This window comes from Lathyrus oleraceus, chromosome 3, assembly GCF_024323335.1.
Source record: "Lathyrus oleraceus cultivar Zhongwan6 chromosome 3, CAAS_Psat_ZW6_1.0, whole genome shotgun sequence".
NCBI classification, from domain to species: Eukaryota; Viridiplantae; Streptophyta; class Magnoliopsida; order Fabales; family Fabaceae; genus Lathyrus; species Lathyrus oleraceus.
Window position 1 is genome coordinate 485,633,487 of NC_066581.1, and position 24,503 is coordinate 485,657,989.

Below are 24,503 nucleotides of genomic sequence, written 5' to 3' on the forward strand. Positions count from 1 at the left end.
CACCAATTTATTATCTAGTTGACTAACTTGAGTTTTAAGATTCTTAATGGATGCATCAGTGTTCTTTTGATTCGCGATAGACAATTGCATAAACTGATTCAGAGTGTCCTCCACCATTGAAGTTCAGTCTCGTTGAGGAGGATTCTAGTTTTAATTATGATACAAGTTTTATCTATTGGATGGTTCTGCGACTTGCATCCTCCCCTGACCATAATTCACAATATTTTGTCTTTAAAAACCAGTTTTGCCTTGGTATGTCCCTTGTCTTTGCTGATTTCCCAAGTAATTCACCTCTTCATTCGACGGGGGATAATAACCTATGGGATGGTCTCCACTGGAAAGCTCACAAAAATAAACATATTATTGTGTAATCATATATTCATGCATTTCTTTGAGTTATTATGGAAGCTTGGACAATTGCTTTATTATTTCTTCCACTATTTGAGTAAGCAATTTATTCTGAGCCAAGATTGTGTTGTTTGCTCCCAATTATATGATTCCAACTTTTCTATTTTAGAGACCTCTAGTATACTGACTCTGATGGTCACAAAGTGCCATTTGTTTGATGATAGCTATTGCATCTTCTGCACTCTTATACATTAGAGAATCGCTTGCAGTTGCATCTAATAGAAGTTTTGGTTGTGGTTGAAGTTCATTGCGAAAAATATGAATATGAGTGAGGTCATCAAACCCATGGTTAGGACAATTTAGCAACATAAACTTGTAACTCTCCCATGCTTCACAAAGTGTTTCAGTCACACCTTGAGAAAATACGGAAATAATGGTCTTGGCTTCCATAAATTTATTATGTTGAAAGAACCTGTTAAAAAAATTCTCCTCAAGTGTGTTCAAGTTGGTCATAACCTAAACTGGTTGGTCTAGATACCATAATTTTGCTTTTTCGATTGGGGAATTAGGAAATAATCTCATAAGCATAGCTTCTTCTTCTGCTTGAGATACTCTGAGTGTACTTGAAAACTCATAGAACTTGGTAAGATGAGTATATGGATCTTTGTTGTCAAGTCCAGCAAAAGGATATGTATAGATGATTTGAAGTAATCCAATCTTCATCTCTATTTGTCTGGTATTGATTAGAGATATGACAATATGGGATAGCCGTCTTAGGTTGTTGTGACATAGAATTCCACCAACCGCAGTGTTATTGTTGTTGTTGATGATGATGATGTTATTGTCATTCATGTTGTTGTTGATAATGTTGTTGTTGTTATCGTCCTGTTCAGCCATGACTTTTTATGTTTAGGAGATGTTTAAGAAATAGAATTAGAAGTTCCTTCTTGTTGATTCCTTTGCTTGGTTAGTTGCTTTCATTTTTTGTTATTACTGTTGTTTCTTAGAGTTGCTCTTTCAATCTCAGGATCAAAAAGTAACTAGTCTTCTGGTGTTTTTCCTCGCATAAACAAAAATCACAAGCCTAACCAAAACAAGCGAGCAACATGATGGATATATCACAAGCATAACTGATGGATATATATATATATATATATATATATATATATATATATATATATATATATATATATATATATATATATATATATATATATATATATATAATGTTTTCTCCATTTTACTTTATTGTGAAAATTTGCTTCATATTTTTTTATTAACTTTGCTTGAATTTGATATATAATGTTTTTTCATGCTTATATATATTTTTATTTTCAACCACATGAAATGCATATAATATTTTTTTATCTTTTAAGATTCATCCGTTCACTTTATAATTCCTTAGAGTACTAAATACTTATAGTCTTACACTTATACTTGATTTTTTTAGTAAACCACAAACATGATAAAAAAAGATTGTGTGATGAACGATCAAGGTTACAAGGATGGTGTTAATCACTTTATAGATATTGTAATCACTTTATAGATTTTTTATCCTTGTGATGTATGTTGAATATAGTTAGTAAAATAATATAGTCATTCAACAATTGACTTCAATAATAATAGGGATGAATTGTGGTATTTAAAATTTATGATTATTTTTATACTCTTCTCGATTAAAATCGTGTTAATAACTTTTTAAGAGTAAATGGCAACGGAAACAAATAGTAAATAGAAAAATAAATATATAGAGTATAGTTTAGAGAGATTGCGCTCGAGAGTTATTCAAGTTTGGCCAAATGTTGGTTTAGTCATGTCCCCTATAGGTCTTTTAAGATTTGGACTATAAACTTTTGATCTTTGACAGGTTATGCCCATAAACCTTAATACAAACTGATCTTGATATTTTTACAGGCGTATCCCCAACCAAAAGTAGATTTTATCATAGGTTAATCGTTTGGTTAATCGCTTAGACCCTCTCCAATCGATTGGCTTAATGTTCCAATTCATTAACTGACTCAAAATGTTTTGCCAATCGATTGGCTAAGTATCCAATCGATTTGTTAGTTCAAAAAAATATTTGGAAAGAGATTGGACAGCTTCTTAATCACTTGGTTTTGCCTGGAAAATAATTTTCAAGATAAAAACTTTTGAAAAATATTTTTAAGGTACGTGTCTGAATTTTCTTAGTACTTAAAAGTTATTGCTTACTTTGACAAAACTCGGGTCACTCAGACATACAGACATACACAACCTAGAGAGATTTCACACTCAGACATCAAGATTCTTTGTTGGATTACTCCTTACCATATAAGCACTTTGATCTTGAGTCTCTTTTTGTTGATGAGGCATGGAATGTTTCTCTGGTTAGATCAACATCATCAAGGTTGAAAGTTATTACCACCAACTTTAATTATCGTTGTCGTCATCAAAACATCATATGGATCTTCTACAGGATTTTCAACTATATACCTACAAGTATATAGATCCAAACTCTCCCCTTTTTTGACGATGACAACACATCTTTCAGGGAGGTGTTAAAACAAATAAAAAATATATATTTTCAGTGATTAAACACCCCCTCATTAAGTAGAAACTTTACTCCATTCTCCCTAAGAGTATACTTCACATCCTTTGTCAAAATAAAAAGGTGGATAAAGCTATGTAATGTAAGAGGTAAGATATGTAAACATAAACACATAAATCAACATAAGCCCATATATCAAATGTAAAAGGAACAAGTTACCTTATAGAGATGGATAAGAGTAGTCCAGGGTAAGGCATAAACAAATAGGATCAACGATCTAATTTCTCCCCACAGAAGGTAGCATCCATCTTTAAAATCAACTGGGAGGTAAGCTTTGGAGAACTTCTTCCCCTTAATTCTTTATTAAATAGAGTTCGAAAGTATTTGAAACTTTCTAAATTGAGAGAAAATTTTGGAGTCTACTTCTTTCTTTCTCAGATTTCTCCAAGAGATAATTATTTCCCCTTATGAGTCTTTTAGACAACCTTTTTTTAGTCTCCTTAAGCCTTAGACTAGTATTGGGCTCTAGGTTTTTGGTCTAATGTTTCTCCACAGACACTTAAAAACTCACCCCAAGGTTAGTAATAAATAAATTGACTAAGTAATTAATATATCACTTACTAGAATTTAATCAGAGCTTTCCGATTTTTCAATCTCTATTTAGTGTACTACCTCAAAATCTTAAGATAACTAGAGAAAACTCCCCTTTCGAAGGAACGAAAAAACGCCGTTGATTTTTCTTCTCTTGTAAGAGGTTCGATTATCAACGTCAACACATTGATCACATCTGTTGAAGAACACCATCAATAACTTGATCAAATCCATCGAGACTCGCAGTCATCATCATATAGCCACTTTTTCTTGTACATACAAGATAGTGCAAAGAATTCTGTCATCTTTCAATTTTAGTTTGTATCATATCAAAAATATTATTTCACAAGGATTCGTTAGTAGCATTGATTAAAAAAAAAGAACATGCATAAGAAGGAAATGCTTGGTTTTGAAAAATGTTATATCATTCTTCCTTCTTAGGAATTTGTTTTCAAGCAAAGAGTTGTTCAGAATATCAAACTAAGCTCTAGAAGCTTGTTTCATATTGGGAGAATGATTAACTTCCTTATGGATGTAATAGTTCAAGAGTTTACTCTTTTCATCCACTTGGAAGATTTTATGAAAATTCATGAGAAGGCTAGAACCACCATCATGGCTTTTAGTTGAGCTACAAGAGCATAAGTTTCATTGAGATCTATGTTTTGCTGTTGATTGTAACCTTTCACAAAGAGTCTTGTTTTATTTCTCAAAACATTTCCATCAAGCTTGTTGAAAAAGATCCATTACGGTTCCAACCACTCAATTAGTTTTGGGAACGAGTTCCCAACTATTGTTTCTCTCAAATTGATTAAATATTTCTTGCAAAGAAAGAAAAAAATGTTCTTTGATGATAGTTTTATCAATTTCCTTTGATCCAGTTTGTGAAACAAAAGCCACATGATTATCTACCTGGCTAAGGGAGTGTTGAGATGCAACTCCCTTAGAAATATCCCCATTAACATTTTGAATGGGATAGTCCTTAATGGTCCTCAATTGATTCTCTAAAGTTGAATTCTTGAATCTCTCCATTTGGACTTTAGACTTCCTTTTATCTTTGATATTTATCTTTCCCTTGATTTTTTTCTTCCAAGAATGTTCTTTAAGGGATACCTCCAAAATTAACAACATCTACTTCTACCTACTATGGGTTAGTTCACCAAAGATAATATGTATGATTTCTTCAATAGTCATGGTCCTTTCTACAAGAAGTTTTAAAAAGAATTTTACATTAAATTTTTATACATCATGCATATAGAGGAATTAAACATACTCTATTACATTTGTTACACAATTGACTTAATATTAAGTAACTTGTGTAATAAAATTTTACTTGATTATAACATTTAAAGGGTAAGATTAGATCGAGTTTCCAAGATTAAAGTATTTGTTCTTCAAGACATGATCTGGTGAGCTTTCACAATTTATCTGAGGCTTCAAAAAAAATTTCCGAATTGCTCATGATCATATAAGAACTTTAATATTTAGTGTCTTTTTGTTGATGAGGCATGAGATGTTTCTTTGGTTAGGTCAACATAAGTTCTGGTGGAGCTTCTGTAGAATTTTCAGCTTTATACCTTCAAACACATGAATCAACGGTAGAATATGACAATTTATATAGCAAAGGATTTCTAAAGGGTTACTCATAATGTATTTAATATTAGTTACATGTTTTTTTATATAGATATCTTTTTTAGGTTTGTATTAAGCATTAAACTTTCAAAAAAAATTATATCTTTCATCATTTTAATAGTTAGATCCATACTTTAAAGTTGTAAACTTTATCAAATAGTGTTAGATATTTTACTTACCATATGTATTTGAATTAATGTTAGAACTCAACTATGTTAATATATTTTTTTTTACATATTTTTAGTTTAATTTATAATTAATTATATTTACAAAACAAAAAATAATGTTTATATTATATATTATAAAAAATGCAAATAAAAAAAGAAATTCTTTATATAGCAACATTGACATAAACAATGGACAAAGAATGAAAAGAACATTGACATAGACAATGGACAACACTCACATAAAAGACGTTTGAAAATCATTTCATGTTCTTTAAGACAATATTTTTAACATCTATGGTAATCATTTTTAAATGTTGCAGTAGAATATAAATGTTATACTAACATATGCGCACGTTCATCATATCAAGACTCAAATCTTTTGGAATGATTTATTGCTCCCTCTTTGAAATTTATGTTTAATTTTTGGATATGCAATAAATCCACTGATATGAGATCCATTAATTTTTGCACTTCCTTCTGTTCTGATTCTTGGAAAATTTATTTTTAATTTTATTAGGATTAAAAATCATTTTAGTTTAATTTAATAAATATAATAAAAGGAAAAAATGAAATGTAGATAGGGATTAGCCAAGTGTTCATGTCCACGTCACTAAATATGTGTCACTTATTAAAACTAATTACACAACAATGCTTTTTTCGATCAAAAATAGAAAAGGGAGACTAAGTTGATTAAAAATAAAATATGATGACTGATTTTATAAATGGATCATAATGGAGGATTAAAATTGTAATTTAGCTTTGAATAAAAATTAAGAATTAATTTATTGAAATTAAAATATTAAAAGGAAAATTATTTTAAAAATAGAAATATTAATTTATTTATTTTTAAAAATTAAATATAATTTTATTGCAATTGTAATTTTGTCATTTATATATAATTTATGTGTATATGGAGGTCATTTAACATATAAAATAGAATTAAATATTTACTAAGGTTTTTTTTTAATTTGAAACTGATTATTTAGTAGTCTAAATGAATTATCTAAAATTATTTAATTACTCTTTAATTTTAAATATTTTTTGTCAACTTATTAAGTTTAAAAGATTTAAAATTAATTTAAAAAAGTATGTTGTAAATCAATTCGCCTCTACTTGGGATTGAGAGACTATTAACTTGTATGCCTTAAATCACTTCGTCTTTAGATGCCTTGTGTTTGATGCACTATCAATCAGTAATGACTATTATAATGTAACGTCCTTAATGATAAAAACCATGAAACCATGAGTAGAGAGATATGTTTATAAATACACTGGAAGAAGACCAATGAGAGACATGTCTTATTCACATATCTTAGACATTGGTGATTTGCTTGTTCATCACAAGTAGGGTAACATATATAAATTATATTATAATAATTCTATCAACTTTTTTTTTACATTTGAGGTGCTACCTCAGTGTAAACGTTTAGTCTTACAATCGGATTATCAAGATATATAATTTTATATTCTCGTGACAATTTTAAAATGATTATTAGTATCATTTTAATTTTTTTAATTCTTCTCCATTTTTAAAAATAAAAACATTTACTCCATTTTTTTTCTTTCTCTCGTATATATAAGTCATGATATATATATATATATATATATATATATATATATATATATATATATATATATATATATATATATAACATTTAAAAATATTTGATATATAGCTATCAAAAGAATAAAATTAAGAAAATACTAATATCTCGTTAAGATCTAACATCTCTTCAAAAAAGACATAAAAACAAAATACTAAACTTATTTTATTTGAACTTTGAAAAGACTTTAAAAACAAAAAAGGGAAACACCCAAGAGTCTTTGATTATCTAATAGTTATGAGGGTGATTGGAGTGGTTCCACCGCATTAAGTTCTCATCAATGACATTCCCATCAATAGGAAGATAATGAGGGGAAAGCTGATAATTATGCAGAGTTGAATTAGCATCCATATCATTAAATCTTATAGGTGCATGAAAAACATTGTAGTTGCTGTCAAATTCATGTGCTACCTAATTAACATTGGTGAGGACACCAACAGCATATGTTGGTACTCCCTCTTCAATTTCTCGAACATTTTTATTGGATGATACCTCCCTATGAAATGTTGTTTTCCGAACAAGAGTAGCATTAATCAAAATGACACCAGCAGCGGTAACCTTTCCACCAACAATTCCACCAAACACATATTCATTAGGACTAGAGAAGTATATGGTAAAAGAGGAACATGGTGGATGACTTATGAATTTTCTAGGAGGACATTCACAATTTGGATTTATATATGTTCCAAATAGAGATGTCATATGTACGGGTCCTTCGATGGGTAATAATGGGACACGAGATACAGGATCAAGAAATGTAATGTTAGAGATAAGACCGAAATCCCTCGACACTATTATGTTAGTTTGACGTCGTTGAGCATATTTGATTATATTTTCCACAATATCTTCTCCAGCAGAGATCTGAAGTGTAACCACTTCTGTGAAGGTTTCTCTATTTTCCTCGATAATGATGTGTGTTTTGGGTCTGTTCTTGGAGCCCAAGGGTCTACCCATTCGTTTTTTGGAGGAGGATTTGGAAGGATTCTTAGGTGGATTTTGAGGGAAATCCATATCTCTATCAAAGGATGGTTGTGCAGATGATGATGATGGCATCATCAATATGTCATTGTTGGTGGTGGTAGTGGTGTGCGAAACTATGAGCTTTTTGTTGCCTCCCACGGTGGAAAAAAGGTTATTTGAGTGCGTAGAAAATATACTAGGGTTGTTTCCTGAAAAATCATTGTTGGAATTTGAAGAGATGGATTTTGAGGGAAAGGATGAAGATGCAAATTCTTTATGTGTCATCGTTAGGAGTATATGTTTTTTAGGAAGAGAATAACAAGTATATATAGTTGTTTCAAATGGCGGAGATGCGTGTCTTATCCATTAGAATTTCAAGTTGGATTGTAATTTTCTTTTTAGATTAACTATGAATTGTAACTTCCCTTCTAGATTATCTATTAAGTGTAAAAATAAGTCGCTTATGGAAATAAAAATATTTTAAAACTATATAAGATATATAATTAAGAGGTAAATAAGTTATTAGTCCTTATAAATATTTAAAATTCATTTTTGAAGTCGCTTATGGAAGTTTTGGTTTTTCATTGGTTTTTGCTACCAATTCTATGCCTTGCGAACAATTTCGTAAGTCTTTTCCAGCGATAGAAAATGCATAAAAAATTTAAGTTAAAGAAAAATATTTGGGAGAGTAAAACTTCCCATTTTTCTTAAAGAAACTACATATGAATTTTAAAATATTTATAAGACCAAAAACTTATTTAATTTATATTTTATATCATATTTAATTAAGAATATATATATATATATATATATATATATATATATATATATATATATATATATATATATATATATATATATATATATATGTAATCAAATCAAAATTATATTGGAGGTCTTTTAAATTATTTTTGTGTAACGTTGATCCTTTTAACTTTTTTGTAATAACGTGGTTCTTTAAGTTACCAAACGTGTGCACCACTATCCTTTTTAACATACTGAATGTGCTAATTATGAATGCAATTATTTTGAGTTGTATGAAAATGATGAAGTACAACCAGAAATACAACAGTCATACATTTTTAAATGTTCAAAATGTGAGAAAAATAATATAGAAATTACCCTAAAAGACCAAATTATTAAAAGAAAATTAAAAGGTCGGTGTATTAAAAAATTATTTAAAGAATCTTTGGTGTAACTTTTTCTTAAATCAAAGTCTTTGTTTGAAAATTAAAAGTCTTTGTTTTTAAAATTAAGAGTCTTTGTTTCATAATTAAACTATTTATTTTTCAATCTTATTTAATTCAGTCTAACATAAAAAAAAGCCTTATATTTACCTAATAATTTATATTGGTTGACTAAATATATTCCATTATTGTTTTTAAATAACAATAAATCTTTTTTTTATATATTCGTTGTTTATATATATATATATATATATATATATATATATATATATATATATATATATATATATATATATATATATATATATATATATATATATATATATATATATATATATATATATATATATATATATATATATATATATATATATATATATATATATATATAAACTGATAATGAAAGATATAAAATGGATATAAAATATAAATTTGAGTAAAAATTAAAAGTTTGATGGTTATGCATTAATATTATAAAATTGTTTATAATATTGTTTGATAAGAATTCATCACTTAACAATGTCATATCATTAATTTAAAAATTAAGATCGGGTTTGACGGAATATACGAAAATAATTAATTGATTAATTTACACCGTCAATCTATATCCTATTTTCAAAAAAATTAACATCAAATATATTTTTATCAAATAAAACAAAATTGAATATGTTGTTAATAGCTAAGCGCCAATGCTGTAATTATTTTATGTAATTCATCCAAATCATTTAATATAATTTAATGTATGGTAAAAAAATATTTACATCGTCATTGGATGTCTATAAACCCTTATATATATATATATATATATATATATATATATATATATATATATATAATATATATATATATATATTATATATATATATATATATATATATATATATATATATATATATATATATATATATATATATTATATATATATAATATATATATATATATATATATAGCGGGGTATTCGTTACCATTAGAGATATTGACTAAATCCAAGGTAAATCATACAAAGTCGAGTCGCCACCGCACTTCTATTTATCCAAAGGAATGGTTAGAAAGCGAACAAAAACCTAAAAGTTTTAACAAAAACTAGTTAAAGAAACAGAGATCTGGGTAAAGGGGTTGGTTAGGCAATGGGAAGGCGTTAGACACCCAAAACATCCTAGGTACTCCTAGGGAGCCCTTTTCATACTTGTTCCAAGGTTGTTGTCTTGTGAAATATTTATTTGTGCAAACATGATTGAAGAGATGAGAAGAGAATATACAAGTTATTTACATTTTGTGTTTGAATGGATAAACCCATTGCCTACGTACCATCTTTAAAAAAAGATTAGGATCAAAACCTCGTAGTTCGGGGTAAAAATCTCAAAATGAGTTGGTGAATTGATTGGTCCAAAAGCCTTAAGGTCTTTTGTTATCAACGGGAGAAAACTCAACCAAACCACAAATCCACCATATGAGGATAGCTTCAACATGTTAGTGAGGGGTTAACCCTATAATAAGCATGGAAGACTCATTGTCCATCACTAAGGATATAGGTGAGTATTATATCTACCTCAAGGATAACTCAAACCTAATAGCTAAAGGTGATGAAAAAGTTGATTAAGAAAGTGGCCATTGGAACCACAAAAGCACATTTGAATGGGTTATATTTACCAATTAGAAGTCTATACAAAAAATGGTCAAAGTTGACTTAAAGGTTCAATTCAAAATAAGTGTTTTGAAAAGAAAGTTTGAAAATCAAAAGCATAAGGCTTAGGTTTCTAATGTTTGAAAATAATGGTTAAATGTTTGCACAAAAAGTTTTGGCTTGGGTTAGAGTGGAGAGAAGAAGAAGAATGGCTAAATCCTAGGCAAAACAAAAAGAGAAGGGATAAAGGAATCAAAACCACAATGAAGTTCCTCTCTTGAGATCATATTGATGATCCAAGTAGCTCCCATCCTTTGGAATAAGCAACCACAAAATATAAGCAATCAAACAAGTCTCACAAGAGATCCTCAATGTATCTTGTTTCTTCCACTTAGATGAACATGGCAATGGTCCTCCAATTAAGTTCAAATGGAAACTCCTAGCACAAAAGCACACACATCAAAAGTTTCATGAAATAAAACAAAAATGGACAAGAGTGAGTTTAGAGATTTGGTCCTTCCAATCCATCTTCAACATTAAGATCCTTTTACTCCAATTTCGCATAAGGAAGGTCCTAGAATCTAAGTCCAAACTCTCCATTTCTTTGCATAGGGAAAGTCCTAGAAACTAAGTCCATTTCTTTGCATTTGGTCCACAACAATCAAAACAAAACACAAGCAAAATAATATATACACAATTATGTGCTCAAGTGAGCAAAAAGGCAAATGGCATTAACATAAACATGTGCTCAAGTGAGCAAAGAGAAAAGCAAATGGATAATATGTGCAAGAATAGTAAATTGCATTAAAGTAAATTGCATAAAGTAAATGTTAATTGTCAATAGTTAGTGTTAGTAGTTAGTGTGCCATAAGGCAAATTTAGCGCTATGTTAAGCAATCGTAATTGGACTTATGTAGAAGTCACAACTATCTGAGGCCGGTCGATAATAATGTAGGCAACAAACACAAGTTAGGAGTCTTGATTAGTGAACCAAGTCCCAACAACTTGTCATGCCAAAAAGAAGAAGAGAAATGATCTTGTATTGATTTAAGCCTTTTGCATGATTTAGAAGACAACCTATCCTTAATGCAAAGCCATTCATTTGATCAATTGATCAAGATGAATTAGATTTGAATCAAGGAAGGTTAAATCTCCCTAATCAATGCTAACTTATCAACCTTCAACTCATTGATCAAAAAGAAAAGAAGAAGAAGAAAAAGGAGATGAATAAGAGAAATGGAAATGACAAAATTAAAGTGCATTAAATGAAACATCATGTACCAATCATCATATGTTGACCAATGACATTGAAAGTCAAGGTCAAACAATCAAAAACAAAAGTGAGATGAAGATTGGAGGTCAAGAAATGAATAAACTATTTTTGGCATTTTTTAATATTTAAAATTAAACTTGAATTAAAATAAATGGAAAGGTCAAACTTCAAAATCACCTCAAATCAACCTTGAAAGGTCCAAGTGATTTATCCTAAGTTCAACAAGGTCAAACAAAGTTTGACAAAAAATTTTAGCATTTTTAAAAGTCAGAAACTATTTTTAATCAATTAAAAATGAATAAAAATAACCTAAGTGAACTAAAATCTCAAATAAATCTCAAATCAATTCAAAAATTGATGAGAATATTTTTCATAGATCTATCATCATTTAAAGAGGTTAGAAAAATATTTTTGAATTTTTTGAATATCAAAAACTATTTAAAATGAATTAAAAATAACCAGAAAAGAGAAAATTCACAAAAAATAACAAATGACAAAATAAAAAATATTAAAAATCAGAAATAGAAACTAGAATTTATTTGGGAAATAACGCAATTGGTCCCATATTTTTTGGATTAAAAATGAAAGAGATATGATTTTTTGAAATAAAAGGAATTAAACAAAAATAAAAAGAAATTCATAAAATGAGAAAAATCATGGCACGTTGGATCAACCTCATTAAATGAGGTGGCACATCCAAGGACTCTCAGCGCGCGCTTACCATGGATCCAAGTCAATGCGTGCACATGGAAAAGAAATAAAAGTCATAATAATGGACGCCTGGGATCGAATCTGGAAACACCATCACACGGTCCAGATTTAAACTGGAGGTGATGAAGCCACCGGAGCCACCGTCTTCTCCGGTGAGCCCCAGGATTCCGGCCAAATTGCAAAAATTAAAATCTTAACCAAAACGTGTGATCTATACATCAATAGAAAGTTGGGATGATGTACATCATCCCTGTACCATCCATTTTCATTCTAGATCTCTAGGATTTGAGAAATCAGAAGTTGAAAAATCTGGTGTTCATCATGAACTCAATGAATTGCAAAAATTAAAAGCATAAACATGATGCCTCTATTGAGAGGACTTCAGCCAACACAAAATCTAAGCCAAAAGGTCAATGGACTAGGAGAATCGAAGGAAATGCCAGTTGGAATGTAAGCTTGAATTCTGGTATCTTGAGCTTGAAACCTTGTTTGCTTTGCCAAAACAGAAGTTCAATGAGATGTATGGTGAAGGTTTAGAAGCATTAGATCTAAGAAAACAACCAGATGAAGCTGAATTCTAGATCTGAAAATTTTAAGAGAAATGGAACTTGCTTCTTTAGTGATGGTTAGGGAAAGATTTCTGCATCATTTCAGGTTGAAATTGGCGTCTGAAATGGAGGGAATGAGGTCTCTATTTATAGAGGAATTGGCAAGGAAAGTGTGAAAAGATTTGTGTGCATGGCATGTGAAGCTTCATTGCATGGGCTTGCATGATCATGCACAAGGCCCAAAACAATGCCAAATGAGTTATGCACACTAGCCAGATGGAATTGGACGTGTGAAATGCAAAGGCAAATGCTCATGTAGCAAGATTTCAAGTGAATTCTCCAATTGTACCTAAACAATCATCTCTTCGAAAGTACCATTTAGAAAATCCAAGCATAGGCATATGGGTAATGGTTGGAAAAGCCTTTGTATGAGGAACAAATGTTATGTTGGGCAAAAACTCATTTGAAGTGTGGAAATTTATGAAATTTGAGTTTAAAGTGTGATGTGCAAAATATGTCAAGGCAAGGTTTCTAAAATTGGCCAACTTGCAAGCCCCTATGTTTTGATGATGCAATCTTCAAATGGAAAAACCTCCAACATCAAAGTTGTAGATATTTTTAAGATAATCAAAATGGACTTAAATTTTGAATCATTTGGATTTTTTATGAAAGAGTTATGGTCACTTGAAGTTGGACTTTTTTGACTTTTAATGCCTTTGTCCCAAAAGGACCTATAATGTCTTGCATTATCACATGTATTTCCTTTGAGATTTTGAAATTTGGTTCAACATAAAATTTTAAGTATACATCTTAAGATTTCCAATTCATTTTATCCCACCTAAAAATCATAAAAGATGAGTGAGTTGTGTTCTTGGGAAGTTGACCCAAAATTAGGGTTTTAGTCAAAATGACCTATAATGTATTGGAATGGCAGATGGTTTTCCAAGCTTCAAATAAAATTTTGATGAACCTGAAAGTTGTTCATATTTCCCTTAAGAACATTGTTTCTTTTGGAACCATCTCCATTTGACCAACACATAAAAAGTTAGGTCTCAGTGCATTTCAAAATAGTCAGATGAATTGACTGATCAACTTCTCAAGTCCATGACTCATATCTTGATGAATTGATGATTGAGGACACTCAAATAAGTTCAAATATGCATGAAATGATGAATTAAAGAACTCCCCTTTATTGTATTTGATCATGGGCTGAGGTTGCTTCATGAGCAAGGCATTGTGGTGCACAGATGAATTAGGGTTTCCTTGAGAATCAAACCTCCAACCCTTTGACTTGCTTTGATCAAAATGATGAATTAAGATGCTAGGGAGGAATATTTTATGGACGAGAGCTTTGGGAACCATTACCATGCTTGCTATCATCTCTTCTTGACCATGTCTTTGTACCAATGATCTCCTAGAAGCTTTTGACCTTGTGATTGCTCAAGCTACAAACAAAAGATGTTAGTGACATATTTTTGTGCTTTTGGTTAGTAAATAAAATGATAAAAGCAATGATATACAATTCAAGCATGCTTGGTGATCTCAAACCAATCACAAGGAGTCCCATCCAAAGGCAAGGGACCAAGATGCTCAATGATCCTCGAGGCTATGCAATGCAATGTTATGATGCTATGAGGGATCTTAGGGACAAAATTGGGGTCTTACAGATGCCCCTATTTAAGGTCATTCTAGCCGGAGAAGGGAAGGTTAAAATCTTCGTCTCGGCGAGGTAGAGTGGGCTTAAATAATAACAAAGAGACGAATTTTGGTCCCTAAGAGACCTCATGATGCAAATGTATGTATGCAAAAGGATAATACTTTGTGGGGATATGTGTCCACAAAGGAGTAAAGACAATCAGGAGACATTGACAATCCACATGAGTGATACATTCCATGGGACAAAAAAACCTGGGGACTCTTATGGGGATAAGAAAGAAATGCGTGAGCAGGGCACAACTCAAAGTTTGGGGAGCAGAATTCCAAAGGGAATGAACCAATGGAAAGACATCGAGCTGACTCGAATACGCCTGTATTGGGGAATATGCCAATACATCAAAACTATCCACAACGGATACTTCGCTGGGGATGTCTAAAGAGACTCTCCTGGGGAAGCAGCGAGATGAGGTATTACCGGTTACTGGGTAATAAGCTCAATGAGACATGTGATCTGAACACCGACATAAGGGTCAGAGATACAACATGCTCGGGAAGAAATGAATATCTAAGACCGGTATAAGGGTGAGAGATATCAAAACTCCGAAACATCTGAGGAAGACCTAAAAAGGTATATTTCAACTCAGGAAAATTTGACTCCACAGGGGACAAAAGTCATAATAGGGAGCAGAAAGGGAGGAACACCAGGGATACCGGTTACTGGGCATATAATAGGTGATCAACCAAGGCGTGAATTGGGGAATATTCCCAAGACACTCATCATCCAAAAGAGGGCTAAAAGCAAACTCGATTATAGGATGGATACTCGACTCCACGAAGGGGAAACGAATCTTACTCAACTGGGGAAGAACAAAAGGCTTCGACCGAAGAGTGCATGAGATATACTATCTATTACCGTCAGAACGTAGATAATATACTCGCATGGAAGATTATCCACAACCGGTTACTGGGTTAATAAAGGATAAATCGACCGAAAAGAAAAGGCATCGGGATACCGAAACTAGGTATATAATGATGACCAATCCAGGGGAGAAACAATCGTCATCAACAACAAAGGGTAGACGAGAGATGACTTGCTGGGGATAAATTGCGTAAGCAGGGCAATTATCCAGGAAAACGAGGGAATATCAACATCGAATATTGGATGAAGATAACCACCAAGAAGGGGATTACACCTACCGGATACTGGGTAGGAAACCACGGAAAAGTAACCGTCATCGATTATGATGAACCAAAGGTTAACTCTGCAAAGAGGAGAAAATAGGGTTTACAACTACCGGTATCAGGGTAGAAAACCACAGACTCCGCCGGGGGTAATATGAATGATTACTAATTATCGAGTAATTATTCATTTATACCGCGGGGAAACAAAGGAAACAACTTCGAGGGGCCAATTTAGGATCAAACCAAAAAGGCAAACTGAATCAAGACTTGTCCTGGTGAGGATATAACTCAACAGGGGAACCCATCCCCATATATGTGTTGGGAGGAAGCGAAAACAACCGTCGTCCACGAGGATATAACTCAGTGGGGAATGCGGAAGGAAAGATAAACACTTTCTGCTTAATGTGCTGACTCTACGTTGAGGGACCAGACACCGACACCTGTTTGGGAAAAGTATTACCCACTAGCAGAGGGATAACAAACAAAGATATATGGCAAACAATGCAATATGAATATTCAAATGTTCGAAAATTATATGCACACATGCGTGGTTTATGTATGATAAATGCTGACAAACAGACATTTCTAACACAAGCAGTCTTCACAGGAATAAGCACGCAAACATCTGGTACTACCCCTCAAGGGAGAAAGCCAAAATCACCAGAGAGCAAACGATCTGCCGAAGATCAGAGATACCAGGAAACAACAAAATCTCTACAGGGGAGGAATCAATAGTCAACCCGGCTGGGGATAGGATTTACAATGAGACCACATCCACCACATGAGCAACTCTACTGGGGAGTCTATCCGATGGATAAAGGGATTCTAGAGAATCAACCTGTTGGAGATCAAACCACCCTTGGGAGAGCACCGAGGATCTCTTAAGTATCCTTTCGTCATTGTGAATGTTCACTTTGTTTAAAAACAATTTATAAAAAATTTGATTGTTTAAAACAATGATATTTTCTTAATTAAAGCATGTGAAACATTTGTTGAATAGAAACAAATGAGAGTGCAAACAATTGGATAACAGGCTCAAATTTATTTGATGGAATGGTAGTCTGCAAATGGCAAGACTTCATAGATCCTTACAAGTTTGAAATTGATGATATATATTGAAAAAGGGCTACATTGAACATAATGACCGTTTCTCCACCAATTCTGAATTCGATGTATTCGAAGCTTCGGTTGATGACGAATGAACAAGAATCTCTGACGGATGATAATTGTAGAACAAAGTCTAGTCAGGATGCAGTTACTTGCCAAATCCCTAATTTTTGCCTAGATTGCCCCAGGATGAGGTACTCGATCTAGCGGGATACAAATATTCATTTTTTTTCATGTCTCTAACTTTTTCCTGGACCGCCCTTTCGGGTTTTCAATCCACCGAGACGCTCATTTTTGCCTAAGCCGCCCTTTCGGGTTTTCAACTTAGCGAGCTATTCTGTTTTTATTTTAGGCGAAGTATTTCTTGACTGCATCCGAATTCACAGGACGAGTAAAATCCTCCCCATCCATAGTTGTAAGTATCAAAGCACCGCCTGAAAAGGCTCTCTTAACAACATATGGACCTTCATAGTTTGGAGTCCACTTGCCCCTGGAATCGGGCACGAAAGACAAGACTTTCTTGAGCACAAGGTCACCTTCTCGGAACACACGAGGCTTGACCTTCTTATCGAAAGCTTTCTTCATTCTCTACTGATATAACTGACCATGGCACATGGCAGTCAATCTCTTCTCTTCAATCAAATTCAGCTGGTCATAACGACTCTGAACCCATTCAGCATCACTCAACTTGGCTTCCATCAAGACTCTCATTGACGGGATCTCCACCTCTACTGGGAGTACAACTTCCATGCCATAAACAAGAGAGAAAGGGGTTGCCCCTGTTGAAGTGCGGACAAACATACGATATCCATGCAAAGCAAATGGCAGCATTTCATGCCAATCTTTGTACGTAACAACCATCTTCTGGATAATTTTCTTGATATTCTTGTTAGCAGCTTCAACAACCCCATTCATCTTGGGTCTGTAAGGAGAAGAATTATGATGTGCTATCTTGAACTCACTACACAGTTCTTTCATCATTTTATTGTTCAAGTTAGATCCATTATCAGTAATGATCTTATCTGGCACACCATACCGGCATATGAGTTGATTCTTGATAAACTTCACGACCACCTGCCTGGTCACATTTGTGTATGACGCTGCTTCAACCCACTTGGTGATGTAATCAATTGCTACGAGAATAAATTTGTGTCCATTGGACGCTTTCGGCTCTATCATGCCAATCATGTCAATTCCCCACATGGAGAAGGGCCATGGTGATGAAATCACATTTAGAAGTGTCGGGGGAATATGAATCTTATCCGCGTAAATCTGACACTTATGGCATTTCTTCGCGTACTTGCAGCAGTCAGACTCCATTGTCAGCCAATAGTATCCTGCTCTCAACATCTTTCTAGCCATGGCATGTCCATTGGAATGAGTACCAAATGAACCCTCATGGACCTCAGTCATTAAAAGGTCTGCTTCGTGTCTATCCACGCATCTGAGCAGAACCATGTCAAAATTTCTCTTATAAAGCACTTCGCCATTGAGGTAAAAACTGCCTGATAATCTCCTCAAAGTCTTCCTATCTTTCACAGATGCCCTAGGCGGGTAAATCTGGCTCTGAAGGAAACACTTAATGTCATAATACCATGGCTTATCATCTTTCACTTCTTCAACTGCAAATACATGAGCTGGTCTATCCAAACGCATCACGGTGATATTGGGAACTTCATTCCACAATTTAACCACAATCATTGAAGCAAGTGTGGCAAGAGCATCTGCCATCTGATTCTCATCTCGAGGAATATGGTGAAAGTCAACCTCAGTAAAGAATGTTGAAATCCTCCTCGCATAATCTCTGTATGGAATGAGACCAGGCTGATTCGTTTCCCATTCACCCTTAATCTGATTAACAACAAGGGCCGAATCACCATAAACATCAAGACGCTTGATCCTAAGATCAATGCATTCCTCCAATCCCATAATACAGGCCTCATACTCAACCATATTATTCGTGCATTTGAAAGTTAGCCTTGCTGTAAAAGGAATGTGTGTGCCCTGAGGAGTAATGATTACTGCCCCAATACCATTTCCATGCTGATTTACAGCGCCATCAAACACCATACTCCATTGGGAACCAGGCTCTGGCCCTTTATCGAGTGTAGGCTCATCACAATCTTTCATTTTCAAATACAAAATTTCCTCATCCGGGAAGTCATACTGAACTGACTGATAATCCTCAATCGGCTGGTGTGCCAAGTGGTCAGCCAAGATACTACCTTTGATGGCTTTTTGAGCTCGATACTCAATATCATACTCAGACAACAACATCTGCCAACGGGCAGTCCTCCCAGTTAAAGCAGGCTTCTCAAAGATGTACTTGATTGGGTCCATTCTGGATATCAACCAAGTTGTATGATTTATCATATACTGGCGTAAGCGCTTAGCCGCCCAAACCAAAACACAGCATGTTTTCTCAAGCATTGAGTATCGAGACTCACAATCAGTGAACTTCTTACTTAAGTAGTAGATAGCATACTCCTTCTTTCCTGATTCATCTTACTGACCCAAAACACAACCCATTGAATCTTCAAGAACAGTCAGATACATGATCAAAGGTCTTCCTTCCACGGGTGGAGATAGGATCGGAGGTTCGGACAGATATTCTTTAATAATGTCAAAGGCTTTTTGGCAATCCTCGGTCCAATCATGAGACTGGTCTTTCCTAAGGAGCTTGAATATCGGCGCACATGTGGCAGTCATGTGGGATATGAACCTGGAAATGTAATTCAAGCGGCCAAGAAAACCTCGGACTTGCTTCTCAGTTTTGGGCGCAGGCATCTCTTGTATTGCTTTGACCTTTGCAGGATCAACCTCAATACCTCTTTCACTAACGATAAAACCCAATAACTTGCCAGAACGGACTCCAAATGTACACTTGTTGGGATTCAGACGGAGCTTATACTTCCTCAAACGCTAAAAAAGCTTCAACAAGTGCTCTACATATTTAACTTCCGTTCCTGACTTAGCAATCATATCATCAACATATACCTCGATCTCTTTATGCATCATATCGTGAAACAAGGTGGTCATAGCTCGTTGATACGTGGCTCCGGCGTTCTTCAAACCGAAGGGCATCACTCGATAACAGAATGTTCCCCAAGGTGTGATGAATGTTGTCTTCTCCATATCCTCGGGTGCCATCTTAATCTGATTATATCCGGAAAATCCATCCATAAATGAGAAGACTTTGAATTTAGCTGTATTTTCTACCAACATATCAATGTGTGGTAGAGGAAAATAATCTTTCGGACTAGCTTTATTCAAGTCTCTATAGTCCACACACATCCGGACTTTTCCGTCTTTCTTAGGCACGGGCACAATATTGGCCACCCATTGAGGATATGTAGAAGTCACCAGAAACCCCACATCAATTTGCTTCTGAACTTCCTCTTTGATCTTCACTGCCATATCAGGATGAGTTCTTCTGAGCTTCTGCTTCACAGGCACGCACTCAGGTTTTAAAGGCAGGAAATGTTGCACAATATTAGTATCTAGACCAGGCATGTCTTCATATGACCAGGCGAAGATATCAACATATTCTCGCAGCAATTCAATCAACCCCTTCTTAACAGATTCTTCCAGGAGTGCCCCAATCTTTACCTCTCGCACACAATCTTCAGACCCCAAGTTGACTGTTTCCAGATTCTCAAGATGTGGCTGAATGATCTTCTCTTCATGCTCAAGTAGCCGGGTGATCTCATCAGGAATCTCTTCAACATCATCTTCCTCTGCCTCAAATACAGGGAATTCAAAATTGGGAGATGGCGTTGGGTCATTATGCTCAATGGGTCTAGAAATCAACTTGCATAATGATTTTGGATATGAAAAGCTTTAGAATTCAAACAAGGCAAATCATTATGCAGATGAAAAGAATGATTTTATTCTATTTTTAGGGTTTTATGTGATCACCAATTTCATGCAAAAAGCAAAAAGGGAAAATAATTTGGAAAAACAAACATTTAACATGAATTTATTGAATGAAAATATCATTGTATTTATGCGCCAACAATGTCATCACTCCTCCTTTTGGCATGGGAGAAGGGTTTTTAAACAAAGTGATCATTACGTTGACTTGTGGATAATTGTAGGAATATCCACAGCGACCCAATTGTTGTAGATCCCTCCAGGGATGATGAAATTGTCTGAATCCTCTGCATCCTCTTCCAAGACAGCGGCAGCTTCTTCATCCTGACCAGTGTGGATGAAACCTCCACTCTTGAATAACCCTTGCGCGTTGAAGACCCCAGAAGAAAAGTCAATGCCAGCCCGAGACTTATTATCTTCTAGCTCGATCATTTTTCCTAAACCAGCAGTCGCACCACACTCGATGGCCAACTTCGTATCTTTGTAGGAAGCAAATGAGGAGTTCTCTTCTCAACAGGCTCAGCTATAGATAAAGCTTGGAAAGGAGTTCCAACTTCATCCTCAACATCTATATACGAGAAGGAAGACAAGTGGCTAACCAGGAGAGCCTTTTCTCCCCCTACTACTACCAGTTTCTTGTTCTTCACAAACTCAGCTTCTGATGTAGGGTGGATGTCACGGCGCCTGCCTCGTGAATCCATGGTCTGCCTAAGAGACAGTTGTACGATGGGTGAATATCCATAACCTGGAAGGTAATCTGGAAATCACTCGGTCCAATCTTGATTGGGAGATCAATTTCCCCAATCACAGTTTTACGCGACCCATCGAAAGCTTTCACAACTACTCCACTCTGCCTCATGGGAGGCCCTTGATATGCTAGTTTCGAGAGAGTGGACTTCGGCAATACATTTAGTGATGACCCAGTGTCCACCAGCACATTGGACATGGCTTCGTCTTTACAGTTCATGGAGATGTGTAATGCCAAGTTGTGGTCTCTTCCCTCCTTAGAAAGATCAGAGTCACAGAAACTCAAATTATTACAAGCAGTAATGTTTGCAACGATACTATCGAATTGTTCTATTGTGACATCATGATCTACATATGCCACATCCAAAACCTTCTGCAGAGCCTCTCTATGGGGTTCTGAATTCAGAAGTAATGATAACACCGATATCTTGGATGGCGTTTGTAGAAGCTGGTCTACAACATTGTACTCACTTCTCTTGATGAGCCTTAGCATCTCATCACAATCTTCTTTCTCATTGCCACTAGGGCCAACATAAGTAGGAGTTATCAATGTAGAGGAGGACTTAGCAACAGGTGCCGGATTCGGAGTGCTCACAACATTCCCAATCGGGCGTTCAACAAAATCAGCCTTATCCTGGGGCTTTGGTGGTGTTGAAAATACACGACCACTGTGGGTCAAACCACTTACATCAGCAATATTCACAATAGAGGAGGATGGCAAAGTCACTTCTTTCCCATCTTCTACAGCAACAGCGTTGTAGCGATAGGGAATTGCTTTTTTGGAAGAGTATGGCACAGGACCGGCAGGCTTAATGATAAGAATAGGAGAAGCCTTCTGCTTGCTACCATCATACTTAATGGTAACAGGCTCGGGCATCCGGAATACCGGGGAAATTACGTTGACCTCAGGCTCATCTTCGTCAACATTCCTATTCTGAAGGATTTCAATAACTCCTTCATCCAACATTTCCTGGAGATCTTCACGCACCTGGCGACAACCCAATCGGTTAACAGAGAAGACTCGACATCTATCATGGTCGTGCTCATAGTGACTGTAATCACACAGTAAACGATGCATCTCGACCAAGGGCTGTCGAATGTGACTGACATATTTGACCTTGTATTTGCCAGGGCAACCCTGGACCATGTTAACGGATTTCCCATGCTCGGGAAATGGGTTCTTCTTTACGTTAGGACCTACGTCCTCGAAACACAGAATGCCACACCTCACAAGGTCTTGAACCTTGGTCTTCAAAGGGTAACAATTCTCTACGTCATGGCCGGGAGCACCAGAATGATAAACACAATCCAACTCGGGCTTATACCACCACTGGGGGTTAGCCGGTATAGCCGGTGGGTCTCTCGGAGTAATCAACTTTCTCTCTATTAAAGAAGGGTATAACTCTACGTACGTCATCGGAATAGGATCAAAAGTAACCCTTTTCATCTCGTAACTCATGCTGGTTTGATTACTGTTTCGAGGCTGGTAGGCCTGCTGTTGCAGACGGTGCTGTTGTTGTTGATATTACTGAGGTGGTTGCTGATTGTTGTTATGTTGGTGGTACTGTTGGTTGTCTCTGAAAACAGGTGCTATATGAGCCACCTGGTGCTGATTACTGGCGGGACGCACAGTCTTCCTCCTCACAGAGGGTCTTCTTGGTTTCACATGGGAGGTCACAGCATGTGCCTCTCCATCTTTCTTCTTTGCAAACGCCCCATAACGTTTGGCAGAAGAGCCTTCTTCCTTGGTTAGATGTCCTTCTCTAACCCCTTCTTCTAAACGCATCCCCATATTCACCATCTCGGTGAAATCAGAAGGAGCGCTAGCAATCATCCGCTCATAATAGAATGAACTCAAAGTCTTCAGAAAGATCTTGGTCATTTCCTTCTCTTCTAGCGGAGGCACGATCTGTGCTGCCACCTCTCGCCACCTCTGGGCATATTCTTTAAACGTTTCTTTGTCCTTCTGGGACATGGCCCTTAGCTGATCCCTATCGGGAGCCATATCCACGATATACTTGTATTGCTTGACGAAGGCCTCGCCCAAGGTCGTTGAAGGATCGGATGTTCGCACTGTCTAACCCCATGTACCATCTCAAGGCAGCACCGGACAAACTGTCCTGAAAGTAGTGGATGATCAACTGGTCGTTATCAGTCTGAGTAGACATTTTCCTGGCATACATGACCAGGTGGCTGAGAGGACAAGTGTTTCCTTTGTACTTTTCAAAGTCAGGGACCTTGAACTTCACAAGAATCTTCACGTTGGGAACTAAGCAGAGATCGGCAGCAGACTTGCCAAAAAGATCCTTTCCTCTAAGAGTCTTCAATTCCTTGCGAAGCTCAAGAAATTGATCGTTCATATTGTCCATCTTCTCATAGACATCTGGGCCTTCAGACGGCTCAGAATGATAGATGGTGTCGTCTACCCTGGGCATGGTATGCACGACAGGAGGAGAAACAGCAAGGACCGGGCTAGATGCCGGCATAGAAGCAAAAGTAGGAGCAGGACCCCCAGGCATAAAGTTAGGAGGCATTCCCCACGGAAACCCGGTTGGCATGGCTGTAGGAGCAAAGTGTGCACTGGCTGCAGGCACAGTTGAGGAGACAATTTCTGAGATAACTGTCCTCTGGGGAGGAGTTGAAGGTGTCGGAGAAGACTGGCTCTGGGCAGCCAAGAATGATTCCATCAAAGCGCTCAGTCTGGCTACTTCCTCCTTGAGTTCACGGTTCTCTTGCTCTAGTTGATCCATCAGTCTTGAAGTGTTGGCT

At 35.2% G+C, this 24,503-nt stretch overlaps 1 protein-coding gene and 1 non-coding gene across 2 annotated transcripts; one reads left to right on the forward strand and one right to left on the reverse strand.

Moving 5' to 3' along the window:
• The first annotated feature begins 688 nt into the window (after positions 1 to 688).
• Positions 689 to 794, forward strand: LOC127134223 (small nucleolar RNA R71). Its single transcript, XR_007807977.1, has one exon. It is a non-coding gene; the product is annotated as a small nucleolar RNA R71 (small nucleolar RNA).
• A 6,300-nt stretch (positions 795 to 7,094) lies between these two features.
• On the reverse strand, positions 7,095 to 8,111 carry LOC127131778 (AT-hook motif nuclear-localized protein 16). Its single transcript, XM_051060687.1, has 2 exons — positions 7,359 to 8,111; positions 7,095 to 7,277 (listed from the first exon to the last, which is right to left on the reverse strand). Exons 1-2 carry the CDS (start codon positions 8,109 to 8,111, stop codon positions 7,095 to 7,097), a joined length of 936 nt encoding a protein of 311 aa, XP_050916644.1.
• Between the last annotated feature and the right edge of the window lie 16,392 nt (positions 8,112 to 24,503).